Here is an 18,385-nt window from a genome sequence, read left to right as displayed (position 1 = left end):
AACTCAGAGAAAAACCAAGTTCTCATTCATGTGGTTCTCTCAGTGGGGACGGGGTAGAGGCTGTTGACCAGACCAGTACGAATGCAGAAGCTCTCTCATTTGCTGTGACATGCCTACAGATTTAAATTCATAGCATGGCTTTTCTCTATGATATAAAAAGCATTGCAATCCAGACTAATTCAAAGAATGTGTGAGGAACAAGGCTTTGCACCATTCTTGGAAACTTACAGAAAAAAAAAAAAGCCTTCCTTCTATATATAAATAAATCTTGGGAGGCACATTGAGCAGAAAAGCAAAGAAAGTTACAGAATATGAAATCCAGACTGAAAAAAAATTTACTTCCTTAAATATCTCTAAGGGCTTATTTTGCTTTAGTTTTTAGTATCAGTATTGGTCTGCTATAAGAATAGCCAGCATCTTGCAAGAGGCACAAGTGCTGGGATTTAGATTGAGAGAGAAGAAACCAATTCCCTGCTCGGAAGAGCTGCCACTGTGGGTGCAGAGCAGGGAGAAAGCAGGTGGTATGTAGCTGGAATGTCTTACAGCTGGGAGTTCCTATGACACTCAGGAAGAGACCAATCCAGAAACAGGGCCAGATGAGTTCATCAGCCACACTGAAGCGCCCATCGCAGAGCAGGGTGGTGGAGCCCTGAGCACATCCGGGGACAGCACTGGGCAACGGTAGCCAGTGAGATGCAGCCCCCGACGCTGTCCACGGTCTCCGGCTTGGGGCTTCTCATCCTGTCCTCTTGTTTGCTTGCGGACTGCAGGTTCGTCCCAGAGGCCTGGTCGGCCTGCTCGGTCACCTGTGGTATGGGGACCCAGGTGCGAATAGTCAGGTGCCAGGTGCTCCTGTCTTTCTCCCAATCCGTGGCTGACCTGCCTGTCGACGAGTGTGAAGGGCCCAGGCCGGCATCCCAGCGCCCCTGTTACGCAGGACCCTGCCACGGAGAGGTTACAGAGTTGACCCCGGAAGAGAGCACCCTCCTGCGTGCCCTGCAGGATGTCGACGAGCTCTACGACTGGGAGTACCAGGGCTTCACCACGTGCTCCGAGACGTGTGGAGGAGGTAAGGCGGGGGGACCCGGCTTGGATCCTCGCCATCTTCTTGTCCTTTCTCTGTCACTTCCCACCCTGCGTGCCCCCATGTCACACGACTGCCTCTAGTCCAAGACCAGTAAGTCAAGGGAGCAAGCCGATCTAAAGGTAAAGCGTTCTGAATGAAACACAGATGTCTTTCTCCTTTGGCTTGAGTGGCTTTCAGACTGTCAGCTGTGAGTGGACACAACTAATGCTCTTACTTTGAGTTGTCACTCTGGTTTGTTGCACTGTATCCGAGGGTATCTGACTGAGAAACACAGTTGACACCGACTTGGCAGTGCTGTCAACGGTCAGTTTCATTTATCTACGCCCTTGCCTCAGTGCCTGTGGTTACAAACCAAGACCCAAGACAACAAGCGTCTGCTGTTCCTGGGAACAGGCTGCCGTCCCTCTGCTTTACTCAGCTGATCCCCACAGGGAAAGGGTGTAAAGGGCAGTTAACACTGTGGTTACCAAGAACTGGAAAGGAGTTTAAAGATTACAGGCTGACCCCAGGCTGACCCCACTGCCATTTGACAGATGAGAAAACTAAGATACAAAGAAGCTGAGTGACTTCTTCGAGATCACACAGCTAGTGAGTGACAGTTGGGACGGCTAATAAATTTATTTATTTCTCTGTCTAAAGTCTTTCCATCAAACCACACTTCTTTAAGCCCTTAGAAAGTTCCTGAAGCTTTCTCATCAAATGAATATTATTTAAATAATGTTTAATGTTCCCATGTATATTGACCTGGTTCTCTTAGGTGTAGTCCAGGTGTTGTTTTTTTTTTTTTTTTAATTTCAGGTATTATGAATGGAACTGTAGTGGGAGAAGGCCTTTAAATCAACAATTAATTCTTCAAGGTTATGACCTTTTGTACTGCTATGGAAAATACATTAGATTGGTATCGCCACCGTCTCATGTCTACTCCCAAGAGATTTTGCTAGGCGATGACGTGCTGGCTGATTTCCCATCAAATCCCTCTCGGTGGCTGTCAGTAACCCCTTTGTCAAGCTAAGGTTCTGCATTCTCAGCATAGTTTCTTACTGAATTGGTATAAAAATATATATATATTTAAATTATTTCCTAAACTGTTTTCTAAACCATGACATTTTGGAAACTCTTTTTAAAAAGCGTCTCTCATCATGACTGGGAATGTAAGAATACACGTGCCCACGTTGTTCACATGCAGTTGAAAAGGAGCAGATTGTGGAACAAGTAGGAACAGAGAATCAGTTTTCTCCATCAGGTCGTTTCATCCGCATTTAATAGTCTTGACCTCGAGGTTCTCATTTGTTTCTAAGTCTTCCAATTTCAAACCATGGGGTTCCAAAGTATTTTAATGGAAAGCCTGTTATTTTAAAACCTCAATTTTTCCATCTGATTCTGGAAGACAGTTTCTTGGAACTCAGCTAATCTGCGTTCCTGTGGTGCTCCCACTCACAGTGAGGACATCTCTTCTTCCATGCTTAATGAGGGAGAAGTGTGAAATCCGCTTTGATGATCTCCGAGACTGGGCAGGAGCTGAGAGGTCAGGTGGAAAGGCCACAGCCAGTGGCTACAGTGGCTTCTTTCCAGTCTAACGAATGATTCAAGGGTTCAGATGGTGTGTGTTTATCCCCAGTTTCCCTGATCACCTGAATGGAATGATCACAATGTCTGGTTAAAATGAATGTACTTTCAGAGATCATAATTTTTTTTTCAGTTATGATTGTCAGTTATAAGTCAAGCCTGGAGCTTTATGAGCAGATGGGGAAAATGATGCAGTAATGAAATATGTAAATAACCAGATACCTTTATCTTTAAGATTCTCACCATTCTGCTGATCAACTAGGGGTATAAAATACAAAGTGTCAAGAGTATACCAGATGTTTTTAATTTAAAATGTTTTCAGGAAATGATGATTTGGAAATGAGATTTGTGTATTTGATATACAATTGATCTCTGCTTACAGGAACCAAGCATCTTTGTATAACATAAAGTGGATATTATTTATATCCAAGGCAGGGTGAAGTGACTGAAATGTCTTAGGTCTTTAAGTGTCAACAACTGTGAACACTTACCTACAGTTGTGTATCTATGCCTGAAATGATAGAGTTGAAAATTCCAAAGCGGTGAAAATATATGAGTTTTTATGGTCCATGTTGATGTCCATACACACTAAAAAATTATTTAAGGGTATGAGACGTATATTTTGAAGTCATTGTTTGGCAGTAACATTTTATTGTATTACCAACTTTGATCTGTCACTAGACTATAACCCACAAGGCTATATATGTTTTTAATCATTGCTGCTGAAGCCAATCAAAAATGTGCTGGTTTAACAGATAGATTATAAATCAATTTGGGGTGATAAGACCGATCAAGCTAATTTTATTGTTTTTGTCATCTCAAGAAATGGAATTGGATAAACACAAAATTAACCTTTCACTTAGCATTGGGAACAACCAGAAGGAACTAGTTAGTAATTTAGGCTGGAGTTGATGGCTGAGTTTCCCCACACTGTCGTCAAATGTTATGTAACAATGATGCTCTTCTGGGAGATATAAACACTGAAAATCCCATTTTCTGGAAGGCGGAAAGTGAGCCTAACCTGTTCAGATCTGTGTCCTGTGTCCCACTATTACTTCCTTATTATATTTTAATTTCCCATTCGTGAACTGATAGATATGGTCAAGGAGAGCGGATTTGAACCTGAACAGCTTTATTATACTGGCCTCCTAGATGGTAAAATTGACAGTAAAATCTAGCTGAGGGAAAACTGGACATTGATACTTCAGCAAGAATAAAAGGTGAAATCCTGTGCCTCTTGTTCCCTCTTCCTTATGCTTCTGTCAAGAAAGAAAACCTCAGAATCAGAAAGGAAGGTCTTTAAATGTGTTCGTTGCTGGTTTAAAATGTCCTCAAAGCATAAATTAGCCCATTTGGAAAGAACACAAGTTTCGTGAGCTCACTTCTCACATTCCGGCCTGACTCCCTGAGCCAAGTGTCCTGTGAACTCACAGGTGAAGTCTTCACGGGTCTTCCCTCCTCCAAGTTCCCACGCCCCCTATTTGAGGGCCACTCCCTTATTCCACATTCCTTCCTCCAGGCCCTCATTCCCACCACCCCTTGGCCTAAATTGCACACTGTGCTTGGAACACCCTGCCCTTTAGACATTTCATTCGTTCATGCCACAAAAATGCCTTGTGTGTTGGCCACAAGGCTGGTCCCAGATACTCCTTCATTACGACAGAGCTCTGCCCTTAGCTCCCTAACTCCAGCCCCACTGAGGAATGCTGAGGCCACTGGCCCTTATGACAGCAGACCCTGAACGCACAGGGTTGTGGAAGCCGAGGGCATCGTTCTAGAAAGTGTTAGAATGTAGTAACTCTAGAGTGCTTCCTTTTTGTGTGTGCTTCTCTTCTTTTCAGTTATACATTATATATATATATATATTCTTTTTCATTACAGGTTATTACGTGATATTGAATATAGTTCCTTGTAGTGTACCATAGGATATTGTTGTTAACCTGTTTTATATTTAGTAGTTTGTATCTGCTAATCCCAAACTCCTAATTTATCCCTCTCTCCCCCTTTTCCCCTCTGGTAACCCAAGGCAATAGAATGCTTCTTAATGTCGGCACTTAAGCACCCTGAAGGTGATCTTTATCCTGATCTAAGATTATTGGTTGAGGTCATGTAAATGTGTTCTACATGTCTAAGTTAGAAGATTATTGATGTCCTTTTAAAAACTTTAACCCTTGTGACCCCATTCCTTGCAGTCTTGAAAGAACCTCAGTTCTACAAACAAGGGTTTCACAAAGTGGAAACAGGTCCTATCACTCATACACCCCTCAGACGCCCCTAAAGCAAACCCTTTCAAGTAAGGCAAATGACAAAAAACCCTGTGGTCCTTTCCTGCCTCAGGGATTGTCAACTCAAATTCATAAGGTTTTCAATAGCTGACTAAAGCCAAAACAGATTTCATTTTCGAGCAATATTTAGAATCTCTAGAATACCACCAGGTAGGCAAATGAATTAGAAACTTTATTTCAAACAGAACCACAGCTCTAGAGTCTGTCTGGAAGAGTTCGTCTCCTCCAGCGTCTTGTCATCATGACCTTAATAATGCCAGACTATTCCAGTGGGAAGTATCAGTGACAATATCAATATTTTCTTGTGAAATGTTTTGCTATATCATCATACCATGAATTTCAAGTGGCTCATCCCAGCTGCAACCACGAGAACATCCTGTAGTCAGAATTACAGAATATGATGGAATATCTTCAGTGTCTAGCATAAATCTCAAATGCCCCACCCTGAACTGGCCATCATCTATTTAAATTAAATTTTTGAAGCTCAGAAAAAGCTTAGAGGATAAATTGGGAATTCAAGATTTATAGGTACTAGCTACTGTATATAAAATAGGTAAACAACAAGTTTCTACTGTATAGCAAAGGGAACTATCTTCAATATCTTATAGTAACCTGTGATGAAAGAGAATATGAATACTAATATGTGTATGTATATGTATGACTGAAACACTGTGCTGTACACCGAACTGATACAACATTATAAACTGACTATACTTCAATAAAAAAGAACTTTTTAAACACTTTTTATTGATTTATAATCATTTTACAATGTTGTGTCAAATTCCAGTGTTGAGCACAATTTTTCAGTTACACATGAATATATGTATATTCATTGTCACATTTTTTTCTCTGTGAGCTACCATAAGATCTTGTGTATATTTCCCTGTGCTATATACAGTATAATCTTGTTTATCTATTCTACAGTTTTGAAATCCCAGTCTATCCCTTCCCACCCTCTGTCCCCTTGGCAACCACAAGTTTGTACTCTAGGTCTATGAGTCTATTTCTGTTTTGTATTTATGCTTTGTTTGTTTTCGGTTTTATTTTAGATTTCACATATGAGTGATCTCATATGGTATTTTTCTTTCTCCTTGTAGCTTACTTCACTTAGAATGACATTCTCCAGGAGCATCCATGTTGCTGCAAATGGCGTTATGTTGTTGGTTTTTATGGCTGAGTAGTATTCCATTGTATAAATATACCACATCTTCTTTATCCAGTCATCCATTGATGGACATTTAGGCTGTCTCCATGTCTTGGCTATTGTAAATAGTGCTACTATGAACATTGGGGAGCAGGTGTCATCCTGAAGTAGGGTTCATTCTGGATATATGCCCAGACCAGGATTCCTGGGTCATATGGTAAATCTATTCTTAGTCTTTTGAGGACGCTCCATACTGTTTTCCACAGTGGCTGCACCAAACTGCATTCCCACCAGCAGTGTAGGAGGGTTCCCCTTTCTCCACAGCCTCTCCAGCACTTGTCATCTGTGGATTTTTGAATGATGGCCATTCTGACTAGTGTGAGATGATACCTCATTGTAGTTTTGATTTGCATTTCTCTGATAATTAGTGATATTGAGCATTTTTTCATGTGCCTATTGATCATTTGTATGTCTTCCTTGGAGAATTGCTTGTTTAGATCTTTTGCCCTTTTTTGGATTGGGTTGTTTGGTTGTTTCTTATTAAGTCTTATGAGCTGCTTATATTCTGGAGATCAAGCGCTTGTCAGTTTCATTTGTAAAAATTTTCTCCCATTCCATAGGTTGTCTTTTTGTTTTACTTATGGTTTCCTTTGCTGTGCAGAAGCTTGTGAGTTTCATTAGGTCCCATTTGTTTATTTGTGGTTTCATTTCTTCTAGGAGAAAATTTTTGAGATGTATGTCAGATAGTGTTTTGCCCATATTTTCTTCTAGGAGTATCTTGTCTTATGTTTAAGTCTTTGACCCATTTTGAGTTGATTTATGTGTATGGTGTAAGGGAGGGTTCTAGCTTCATTGCTTTACATGCTGCTGTCCAGTTTTCCCAACACCATTTGCTGAAGAGACTGTCTTTATTCCATTGTATAGTCTTGCCTCCTTTGTCGAAGATGAGTTGACCAAAAGTTTGTGGGTTTATTTCTGGGCTCTGTATTCTGTTCCATTGGTCTATATGTCTGTTTTTGTACCAATACCATGCTGTCTTGATGACTGTAGCTCTGTAGTAATGTCTGAAGTCTGGGAGAGTTATTCCTCCAGCCTCTTTCTTTCTCTTCAGTAATGCTTTGGCAATTCTAGGTCTTTGATGGTTCCATATAAATTTTATTATGATTTGTTCTAGTTCTGTGAAATATGCCCTGGGTAATTGGATAGGGATTGCATTAAATCTGTAGATTGCCTTGGGCAGTGTGACCATTTTAACAATATTGATTCTTCCAATCCAAGGGCATGGGATATCTTTCCATTTTTTAAAGTCTTCTTTAATTTCCTTCATCAGTGGTTTATAGTTTTCTGTGTATAATTCTTTCACCTCCTTGGTTAGGTTTATTCCTAGGTATTTTATTACTTTGGGTGCTATTTTAAAGGGGATTGTTTCTTTACTTTCTTTTTCTGTTGATTCATCGTTAGTGTAAAGAAATGCAAGTGATTTTTGAAGGTTAATTTTGTAACCTGCTACCTTGCTGAATTCTTCGATCAGCTCTAGTAGTTTTTGTATGGGCCTTTTAGGGTTTTCTATATATAGTAACATGTCATTGGCATATAGTGACATTTTTACCTCTTCTTTTCCAATGTGGATCCCTTTTATCTCTCTCTCTTGCCTGATTGCTGTGGCTAGGGCTTCCAAGACTATGTTGAATAGGAGTGGTGATAGTGGGCATCCTTGTCTTGTCCCAGATTTTAGTGGGAAGCTTTTGAGTTTTTCACCGTTGAGTACTATGCTGGCTGTAGGTTTGTCATATATAGCTTTTATGATGTTGAGATATGTTCCTTCTATACCCACTTTGGTGAGAGTTTTTATCATAAATGAGTGTTGAATTTTATCAAATGCTTTTTCTGAATCTGTTGAGATGATCATGTGGTTTTGTCCTTTTTCTTGTTGATGTGATGTATTACATTGATTGATTTGCATATGTTGAACCACCCTTGTGTCTCTGGGATGAACCCCACTTGGTCATTTTTTATGTGTGCTAATATTTTGGTGAGGATTTTGGCATCTAGGTTCATCAGTGATATTGGCCTCTACTTCTCTTTTTTGGTAGTGTCTTTGCCTGGTTTTGGTATCAGGGTGATGGTGGCTTCATAGAATGAGTTTGGGAGTATTCCCTCCTTTTCAATCATCTGGAAGAGTTTGAGAAGGACTGGTATGAGTTCTTCTTTGTATGTTTGGTAGAATTCCCTGGTGAAGCCGTCCGTTCCTGGACTTTTATTTGTAGGGAGGTTTCTAATTGCTATTTCTATTTCCTTTCTAGTGATCAGATTGTTCAAGTGGTCAGTTTCTTCTTGATTCACTCTTGGTGGACTGTATGTTTCCAGAAACTTGTCCATCTCCTCTAGGTTATCCAGTTTGGTTCCATATAGTTTTTCATAATATTCTCATATGATATTCTGTATTTCTATTTTATTTGTTGTAATTTCTCCATTTTCCTTTCTTATTTTGCTAATTTGTGCTCTCTCTTTTTTTCTTCTTTGTGAATTTTGCCAGAGGTTTGTTGATTTTATTTACTTTTTCAAAAAATCAGCTTTTGGTTTGATTGATTTTTTTCTATGTTTTTTTAAATCTCTATTTTATTTATTTCCTCCCTGATCTTTATTATTTCCTTCCTTCTGCTGCCTTTTGGAGTTTTTTGTTCTTCTTTTTCTAGTTGTTTCAGCTGGTGGGTTAAATTGTTTATTTGAGATTGTTCTTCTTTTTTGAAGAAGGCCTGTATCACTATAAACTTCCCTCTTAGCACTGCCTTTGCTGTGTCCCATAAATTTTGTGTGGTTGTGCTTTCATTTTCATTTGTCTCAAGATATTTTTTAATTTCAGCTTTGATTTCCTCATTGACCCATTGGTTTTTTAATAGCATATTGTTTAACCTCCATGCTTTCCTTTTTTCCTCCTTTGTTTCTCTGTTGTTAATTCCTAGTTTCATGGCATTGTGGTCAGTAAAGATGCTTGAGATAATTTCTATCTTCTTAAAATTATTGAGGTTTCTTTTGTGCCAAGTACATTATCAATCCTAGAAAATGTTCCATGTGCACTTGAAAAGAATGTATGTCCTATTTTTGGGGGGTGTAATGCTCTGAAAATATCCACCAAATCTAATTTTTCTATTGTATTATTTAATTTCTCTGTTGCTTTATTTATTTTCTGTTTGGAAGATCTGCAGAGTGATGTTAATGCGGTGTTAAAATCTCCAACTATGATTGTATTCCCATCAATATCCCCCTTTATCTCTGTTAGTAATTGTTTTATGTATTTAGGTTCTCATATATTGGGTGCATATATATTAATGAGTGTAATATCCTCATCTTGTATTACTCCTTTAATCATTATAAAATGTCCTTCTTTATCTTTCTTTATGGCCTTTGTTTTAAAGCCTATTTTGTCTGAAATCAGTACTGCAACACCTGCTTTTTTGGCTTTTCCATTTGCATTGAATATCCTTTCCCATACTTTCACTCTCAATCTATATGTGTCCTTCTCCCTAAAGTGGGTCTTTTGTATGCAGCATATTGAAGGTTCTTGCTTTATTATCCAGTCTGCCACTCTGTGTCTTTTGACTGGAGCATTTAGTCCATTAACATTTACAGTAATTAATGATAGATGTGTGTTTATTGCCATTTTGAACTTATCTTTGCAGTTGATTGGTATATCCTCTTTGTTCCTTTCTTCTTCCTTTTGTGGTTTGGTAATTTTCCTTTGTATTATCTTGGATTTTATTTAGTTTTTGTGACTCTCGTGTAAGTTTTTGGCTTGTGGTTGCTCTTTTTTGTAAGTCTATTAGCCCATTACTATAACTGTTTTTATTAAATTGATAGTAACATGATCTCAAACCCATCCTACTGAGAGCAAAAAATTTAAAAAAGAAAGAAAAACATATTCTATATTTTCCTGCCTCACTCTCCCACTCTCGGTGATTTAGATGTCTTCTTTTACAATTTTGTGTTTATTTTATTTGTAATTTATGAGTTATCACCTTTCCAGTTGTGAGTTTCTCATTTCTGTAGCATCCTGCTGCTTTTCTATTTAGAGTAGACCTGTGAAAATTTCTTTTAACATGAGTTTAGTGTTGCTAAACTCTTGTAACTTTTTCTTGTCTGTGAAATTCTTTATCTCTCCTTCTATTTTAAAGGATAGCCTTGCTGGATAGAGTATCCTAGGCTGCATCTTTGTTTCATTCAGGACTTTGAATATATCTTGCCACTCCCTTCTGGCCTATAGTGTTTGTGTAGAGAAATCAGCTGAGAGCCTTATGGGGGTTCCCTTATAACTCACTCTTTGTCTTTCTCTTGCTGCTTTTAGGATCATTTCTTTATCCTTGACTCTGGCCATCTTGATTATGATATTTCTTGGTGTGCGACTATTTGGGTTCTTCCTGTTTGGGACCCTCTGAGCCTCCTGTACTTGGATATCTGATTCCTTCTTTAAGTTTGGGAAGTTTTCAGTCATGATTTCTTCCAATACCTTTTCAATCCCCTTTGATCTTTCTTCCCCTTCTGGGACCTCTATTATGCGAAGATTGGCACGCTTTATGTTATCACATAGGTCTCTTATGCTATTTTCATTTGTTTTTATTTGTTTATCTTGTAGCTGTTCTGATTGGGTGCTTTCTGTTGTCCTGTCTTCTAGGTCACTTAGTCGTTCCTCTACATTATCTAGTTGGCTTTGCCCAGCCTTTAGATCATTTCTCATCTCAACCAATGAGTTTAGCAATTCTACTTGGCTCTTCTTTATAGCTTCCATTTCACTTTTGACATATTTTATATCTCTAAACACTATTTCTTTTAGTTCCTTCAGTACTTTGATCACTCTTTTGAAATCTTGATCTAGTAGGCTATCGATGTCTATTTCATTTATCATTCTTTCAGGGGTTTTCTCCTGTTCTTTTAATTGGAAATGGTTTCTCTGCTTCTTCATCTTGCTCATACCTCTCTGGCACTGTGGTTTATGGAGTATCAGTTATCTGTTGTGGTCCTTAAGGAGTTTATCTATCTAATGCCTATGTAGGAATAAAACTTAAAAAAAAGAGAGAGAAAGAATTTTAAAAGAAGGGAGAAAAAAGGTTTGAAAACAGTGTATAATGAATAATAGAAGAGCAAGTTGAAGCAAAATAGCAATCGGGTTGAGACGTCCTTTAAAAACCTTTAAAAAAGGAGAAAAGAGGAAAAACTGTATTTGAAACCTGTGTATAATGAATAACAGGACATGAAAAGCAAGAGAAATAAAAATGAAATGTGAATTTTTAAAAACACTAATAATAAAAATATTTATAAAAAATTTAAAAGGAATTAAAATTGGGGGTATATATAATTGTTTAAGAAGTAAAAATTAAAAGGGTAAATAGAAAATAGAACAGGTAGAAACAGTTTTTAAAAAAAAAGGAAGAGGGGGCGGAGTACTTCTGTAGACTGTGTGCTCTTAATGCGAAGTCTTTCTGTCTTTGTCCTGTTTTGGAAGCTCAGCTTGCTGTTTCCAGAGGCCCACTGTTGGCGCCCTCATCTGTGCCGCTCCCAGTGCCTGTCGGCAAGCAGATCGCGCCCCCTCCCAACACTGGGTCAGGTGCAGCTCTCCTTTGCTGTGGGCGGGCGGGTCACTGCCCCTCCCGATGCCGCAGTCAGATGTCGCAGACTGGCCAGGTAGGAGGGCGGGTCGCGCCCCCACCCAGCACTGCAGTCAAGGCCTGCGTTCCTGCCAGAAAGGCCAGGGGCTGCCCGCCCTCTCCCAGCGCCGGTCGCTCACTGCTCTGTGTCGCTGCGCGCTCCTGGGGTTGGCAGCTCCGCAGGCAGGCTTGGGGAAGACCGAGAAACAGCGCTGCCACTGCTCCGGGCCAAAACCCAGCTCCTTGTTTGTCTTGGCGGAGCAAGTTCTCTGAGGGACCAGGACAGAAGGATCTTATCTGCCTCGGGCTGTAGACAAGTCTCCATCTGGCCTTTGAGGCTGCTGAGTCCTTAGGTGTCTCCGTCTGGCCTTTGAGGCTGCTAAGCCCTTAGGTGTGGATGCAGGTTTCGCCCCCACCCCTGCCTGGGTGCTAAGCGCTGGAGGATATGGCGGCTGTGCCTGAGCCCCGCCTCTTTTCCCCCCGAAAACTTTCCAAGGGTTTTCAGAGATGGGGGTATGCACCCTTCCCCCCAGGGCACATCAGCAGTGTTGTTTTATGGAGGGCCCAGGTTGTTCTGCCCTGTGCACCCACAGCCATGGTGTGCAGCCCCCTGCAGTCCCCCAGGGCTGCCTCAGTGCAGCCGCCCCCATCCTCCGCCCGGCTCGGGTAGCCTGGCTCTGCCTGCAGCTGCCGGCCCGCTTCTCGGGCTGGGCATTGCAGGGACCCTCTGTGCCCATTTAACTTAGTTCTGTAGGTCAAGGGCTGCTCTGTACAGATCTGAGCCTCGGAGGCTCCCCCTCTGTCCCGCTGGCCTCTCAGTTGGAGAGGGGAGACCCAGTGAACGAGTGCCAGTCCTCCTTTGCTGCTCCGTCCCCTCGGGTCCAGTCCTACACTGTTTTGCCTTTTCTTTTCTTCTTTCCTTTTGTCCTACCAGATTTTTGGTGTCTCTGTCTTTTGAAGAGGGCGATGCTCTGTCGGAGTTCTGCAGGTGCTCTGGTTGTCTGAGTGGGTCTGTGGATGTGAGTCTTGGTGTATTTGTGGGAGAGGGTGAGTTACGAGCGTCCTTCTACTCTGCCATCTTGGCCTCCTCCCCAGAAGAACATTTTTTTAACTTTTTAAAAAGCATGGACAAAAGAAAATTGTCATTCATGGCAAAAGGGCAAATATGGTGACTTTTTTCTTTTTTAATGTTTGATTTATCAGACTTACTAGGAAAAAAGAAAGGCAATTCAAATTCTGGCTTTAAAATGTCACTTTAAATGAAGGTCTTGCTGGGCAACCTTTCTAAGTCAGTGTAGCATCACTTCAGGAAGCAGTCACTCTTAAATGGGGTGATAACTTCTTGGAGAAAGGGTAGCTAGAAGGAAAGAAGTAAGGGCTGATTAGTGATAAGTCGTTGTACTATTTTAGGTACTAATTAACGAACTAACACAGAAAATTTTAAAAAGAAAATGCATGTGTATTTCTATATAAAACTATATAGATGGTCACATACTCTGCTACAACTGTATACAAATATTTAACAACAGATATCTTTAGATGTACATATGTTTATATATGTAGCTATGTGTGACTGAAAGCAAACTATCAAGAATGTCCTTTCTCTCCTCTTTCTTAAACTGAACTCCACTGAAATGATTCCAGGTGCATGTCTAGGTTATTCCTGAAGATCTGCAGCAGATGTAACAGCCTCTTAGTATTTTTTGAATGTTAGTGCTGTCAGTCATCAAAGTTCCAGTGCTAAGGCACAGCCATTACAGCTTCACCATTTATCAACTGTATGACCTTAGCAAGTCTTTTCATCTTTAAAGCCTCGATTTCCTTATCTGTAGAATGGGGAGAAAAATAGTGTTTGCCTCATGGAGTTGTTGAGAGGATTGAATGGGGCATATCAAGTTCCTAGACTCAATACTTGGCTAATAATGTTCACCCTGTGGATTTTTGCTTTTGCTGTTATGACTTTGGGAACCAGATTGCGATGTCTGGACATTACATTACCTGGTAGCGTGTGTCCCTGCTCCATGAAAGTCTCCACGAGGGATCCTGCACCCCACCTTGGAAGACCCACCGAGTGACCTTCTGCCAGTCATTCCTCAGACTCTTGATTTGTTAGCTCTGTGATTGGGGCATGTGGGTGGCAGTAGGAAGATTATCTTCCACAGGTGTAGAAAAGACTGTCTTCCATGAATGTAGAGAAGATTGCCTTCCATGAATGCAGTTATTAATCATCTTGTTCCCTTTTTTGTTCCAAATTCCTAAGCTGCTCTTGGTCACTATGGAAATGAACCAGAATCAAAAGGAAACCAGCAAAGTCCAGTTTACAAAATGTTGAATATTAAAACATGGCTCTGAGCCCCTCTTCCAAATACAACCATATCCTGTTGATTAAAATATAACATGTGAAGTTCTCGGGGCCATTTTTGGGTCACCCTTCTCCCCTTCTGCATTAAATTACCTTATTTCAGCATTGGCGGCTAGATAGCTTGGTGGCTTTTTTTTTTTTTTAAGCTTTTCAGCAGTACTGGTGGCAGCCTGTCCTCTTTGGGGGAGTTGCCCTCCTGAAGAGGCACAAAGCTAGGAGTGTTTCTGCAGATGGAGAGACGCCTGACAAGATGGGCGGTCCGGGCTTTAAACTGCCGACATGCAGGGAGGCTGCCACCCACCCACCCAATCGCAGAGACCTCCCACCAGCCACCTTTTCTGCCCTTGCCCACGCCACACATGCCCACTCTGGTCTGATGGTGTGATCTGTGCACAGGTGTCCAGGAGGCTGTGGTGAGCTGCCTGAACAAACAGACGCGGGAGCCCACTGATGAGGACCTGTGCGTGACCAGCCAGCGGCCCCCCCAGCTCCTGAAGTCCTGCAGTCTGGATCCCTGCCCAGCAAGGTAAGAGGCACACTGCCTGCCCCGCTGCCAAGGAGCGTGATCAGAATGGGGTGCGTCTGTTTCGTGGGCAAGACCAGAATGCTTATTGTTATCCAGTGTTTTGAAAACCAATTAGCATCAGTTCAAACTTTTAGTCAAATCCACTTAAATTTAATTGAAACCAGGGCTTTGGAATTCCAGCTCAGTGGTCATGCTCAGGGTCCAGAAAGCTCCATGCACTGAAGCAAGCCCCGTGGCGTGGCCAGCATGTGCACAGACCACACTGCTGCTTTCTCCTAAAGGGAACGTGGGCTGACCACAGACTTGATGGTGTCTGCCACCTTTTAGCCCGCGTCCCATGCCCTCGCACCCTAGTAATGGATGGGCTTGTGGCTTGCAGGAACTGAAGCATCTGGGCGGTATAATTGATCCACTGTGAAATCTGTATGCACGCAGCACGTAGATTCATTGTAGCACGCTGTGGGCTGTGTGTGTGTCACTCACTGCGCATAATTCAGTTACAGCATTTCATTGTTCAACCCTGCCCGGGTCTCTTTATTACCAAGCCTTGAGTCTTAATCTATCCAATGGATTGGATGCTTTGGTCCCACAATTTTCTGGTGTCTTGAGAGCCTTGCCTTCAGGTACTTGTTTGGAGTATGATTCTGCCATCTCATCTGTGATTTTGGATTCAAAGAGGGACATTTAAAGAACCAAAGCCAGACTTTCAAGTCTGCTGATGGGAGGAAGAATGTTCCTGGATCATATCCTGGGTATGATGGGGGTGCCTGTCTCTGAATGGTATTTCTTCTGTTTCTGTAAAATACCACAGAAGACACAAGGTGTTGCCTATAGGAATTGACGATAGTTTTCTGGTGAAGCTAATGCTGTTTGTCTTACTTCTCCACCAACTAGATGTCTTTCTGTGGGACTTAGAGGATACAGATTACAGGCCTCCTGGGATCAGATCAGAGCAGTCCTGCAGTGACTCTGTCCTGCTCGTCACCAAAGTCGTTCTGTATATTGATCTGAAGGGTGGGCCTGGCTTCTCTCTTCAAATGCAGGCCTGAAGAGGGCCACTAGTGCCCTGCTCTCCAAGGCAACCGGAAAATCAGCCAGCCAGTAAAATAGAGTCAAGGGCCATCCAAGAAAAGCCTAGATCCAGTGCACAGAATTCTGAGAAACTTCCTTTTCTGTCCCTGCTTACATCTCTCTTCTGCCCTCACCATTCTCCAGTGAGCCTAAGACCTTACTACATGGGCAAGGGGTCCAAACCCCCTGTATCTGACTGCAGGAAGAAGCAGAAGGGATTGAGCTGGGGCAGCCTGCCAGGGCACTGGCTAGCAGGTCAGGGAGCCTGGCTTCTCATCCTCACTCTGCCACCCACTGGTGGCATTGGGCAAGATGTCTTCCCCTTCTGTTTCCACATCTGCAAGGTGAACTAGCTGTAGTAGACGGTCTGCCATCACCATGTCCTGCGCAAATAATCCCATAGCTCTTCCTGACTCTGCAGGCAGAAACATAGACTGCTGCTGCTGCTCCTTCGTGCTGATAATTGATGTCATTTCTGCTCTGCTTATTTACCGGCACTTTAAAAACAAGCATGGGGGTCTTTGGAACCATGTTCCAGTGTTGTAATGACATCCAAGGGCTGTGATGAGCTGACGCAGCGCTGAGGAGTCAGGACCTGAGGCAAATTGAAAATCCTCCGGGATTTGCAGCCACTCAGCCCCTCCCTTCCTGGACAACAGAAGGAATAGGACACAGGATGTCCCATCCCATCCTCCAGGTCCTGACTCTGGTTAAATTAGATAAGCTTAATTTACTCTATGACCTTTTCCTTAACTCCAAAACAAGGACTCTTGTTGGGCTTAACATTGCATTTGCTCCAGATAAACACAGTGCTTTAATTTCCACCAGCCAGCTGTCAGACTGACAGGCAGAACCTCTTCCTGGGCACAGCTGGGGATTTCTTGGGCCAACTATACACAGTTGAGCGTTTGTAGAATGAAGCTGATTGAAACAACAAAGGGGGCCAAAGTGGCCTGATGTGACTCGCTCTGCTCTCTTCATCTCTCATCCGTCCAAGAGCCAATGCAGATTTTTATCTTAACAGTGAGAAAGATCCAGAGGTGCATCTCCTATGAAATATTCAGTCTGACATGAGGTCTGGGGGGGATCGCTCCTTCTGAATGTCGATGCCAGATGTGTATGAAAGAGAAAATGTGTTTAGTAGGAACATGATAGTGTGTTGTTTTCCCAAGCACTTTCTAATCAGTTAGGACTCATTTAAATCTTTAATTCCCAGTTCTTATTGTGCGTGGATTAGTGTTCTCTGCACATTTTGGTGTGTCCCCTGTTGAGCCCCGAGTTTCCATACACTGCCTTTTGGGCTCTAGACTCTTGCTGCTGTCTGTGTCTTCAAAAAACCCATAGCATTTTCTGTGAGATACACAGAAATGATGCTCTGAGTCCTAGTCACCAGGCTGTGTCTCTTAGAGGCAGCGCTTGTTAAGATAAGGAGCTTTTCCAGGAAGCTGTTAGTCTTACGGAAGACCAGTTAGGAACCTGCTCTTCCTCTTGCGTGCAGTCAGATTGTCAGCTCGCACAGAGACTACCAAAGGCCGTGGAAGGCGTGTCCTCTCTAGGCGCCTTCTCCTGGTGGCCTGTGTGACTGTCAGAGCCGGTGTCAGAGCGCCTGTCCAGCCTTCACCAGGTTTTGGCAGATGGTCTCAGACCTAGCTGTTCACAGCAGGAAGGGTGTGTCCTCAAGCAGGAGCTATCCTGATTGTTCCAATTTGTGTGTGTCCATGTGCACACCAACTGCGTGCCTTTTTTTTTTTTAGGACACTTGAAAAAAAGAGTCATCCATTGAAGAAGGCTAGTTTTTCACATCCTTGCTGTCAGCTTTGTCTTCTCCTCCTCTCTAACCACCTAGCGTCTAGCATAATATCCAACACATAGTAGGTGCTTATTAAGTGTTTACTGAATAAATGAATATAAAGGACTGAAGCCTGTTTTTTAGGAGTCATGTTTAGACCCTAACGATAGCTGCGGAGACCCCAGTATGCTCTCTCCTCTCCATTCCCCTTATCCCATCCCACCAACCCACCATGTGGTGCTGAAAATGCGGTTACTCGAGTCTCTTCTTTACGTTTAAGGCTTTAAATTACCGATTTAAAACAGAAGTAGCCTCAGGATAAATAACACTTTATGTTAGCAGCCACGTATGACCAGGTGTCCCCAAAGTAAGAACAGGAGGACAAAATTTATCAGAGGGGAGCACAGACATGATGGAGGTTGAGGGGGTTGTCAGCATTACCCAGGGAGGACTTGGATCGTGGGGAGAGACGGGAGGTCATACATCCAGGACAGGTGTTAATCCCTTAACAACCTTGCTTGAAATTGGCCAGAAGAGATGAGGACCATTTTTGCTTGGGAGCTGACAATGGTGAGAACCAAAAGTTGATAACAAAGAAGGTCTCATGACAATTAAGGAAAATTATTTGAGGTGCCATTGCCACCCTCTGAGTAATCTGTGTCTAGAAGCCCTGTCACCCTGCCCACCTTCACTGGTGGGTGAGACCCGCTTAAGGGAGAAGTACCCAAAACAGAGCTAAAGTCAGTCATTAGGAAAGAGGTCAGCCCCCTATTCCTAATTAAAAAGCTGAGTGTTGTCATTACACAAGTACTACATGAATATTCTTATTTTTAACGCTCAAGCACAATAGAAATAAGAAAGAAAGAAAGGCATACTCTCCCCTGTCACCACCGTGCTCTGCAGCCCCAATTCCTTC

At 42.2% G+C, this 18,385-nt stretch overlaps 1 protein-coding gene across 3 annotated transcripts in view; it reads left to right on the top strand.

The window, feature by feature from the left end:
- Positions 1–18,385, top strand: part of ADAMTSL1 (ADAMTS like 1) — an 827,290-nt gene that overhangs the window by 639,596 nt on the left and 169,309 nt on the right. For all 3 annotated transcript variants that reach the window (XM_072959360.1, XM_072959358.1, XM_072959359.1), the window contains 2 exons: positions 771–1,069; positions 14,480–14,609. In XM_072959360.1, coding sequence (XP_072815461.1) covers positions 771–1,069; positions 14,480–14,609 — 429 coding nt within the window. The remainder of the gene's footprint in view (positions 1–770; positions 1,070–14,479; positions 14,610–18,385) is intronic.

Source organism: Vicugna pacos, chromosome 4, assembly GCF_048564905.1.
Source record: "Vicugna pacos chromosome 4, VicPac4, whole genome shotgun sequence".
Lineage (NCBI taxonomy): Eukaryota > Metazoa > Chordata > Mammalia > Artiodactyla > Camelidae > Vicugna > Vicugna pacos.
Note: the sequence above shows the minus strand (reverse complement) of the source record. Positions and strands in the feature narration are given on the sequence as shown.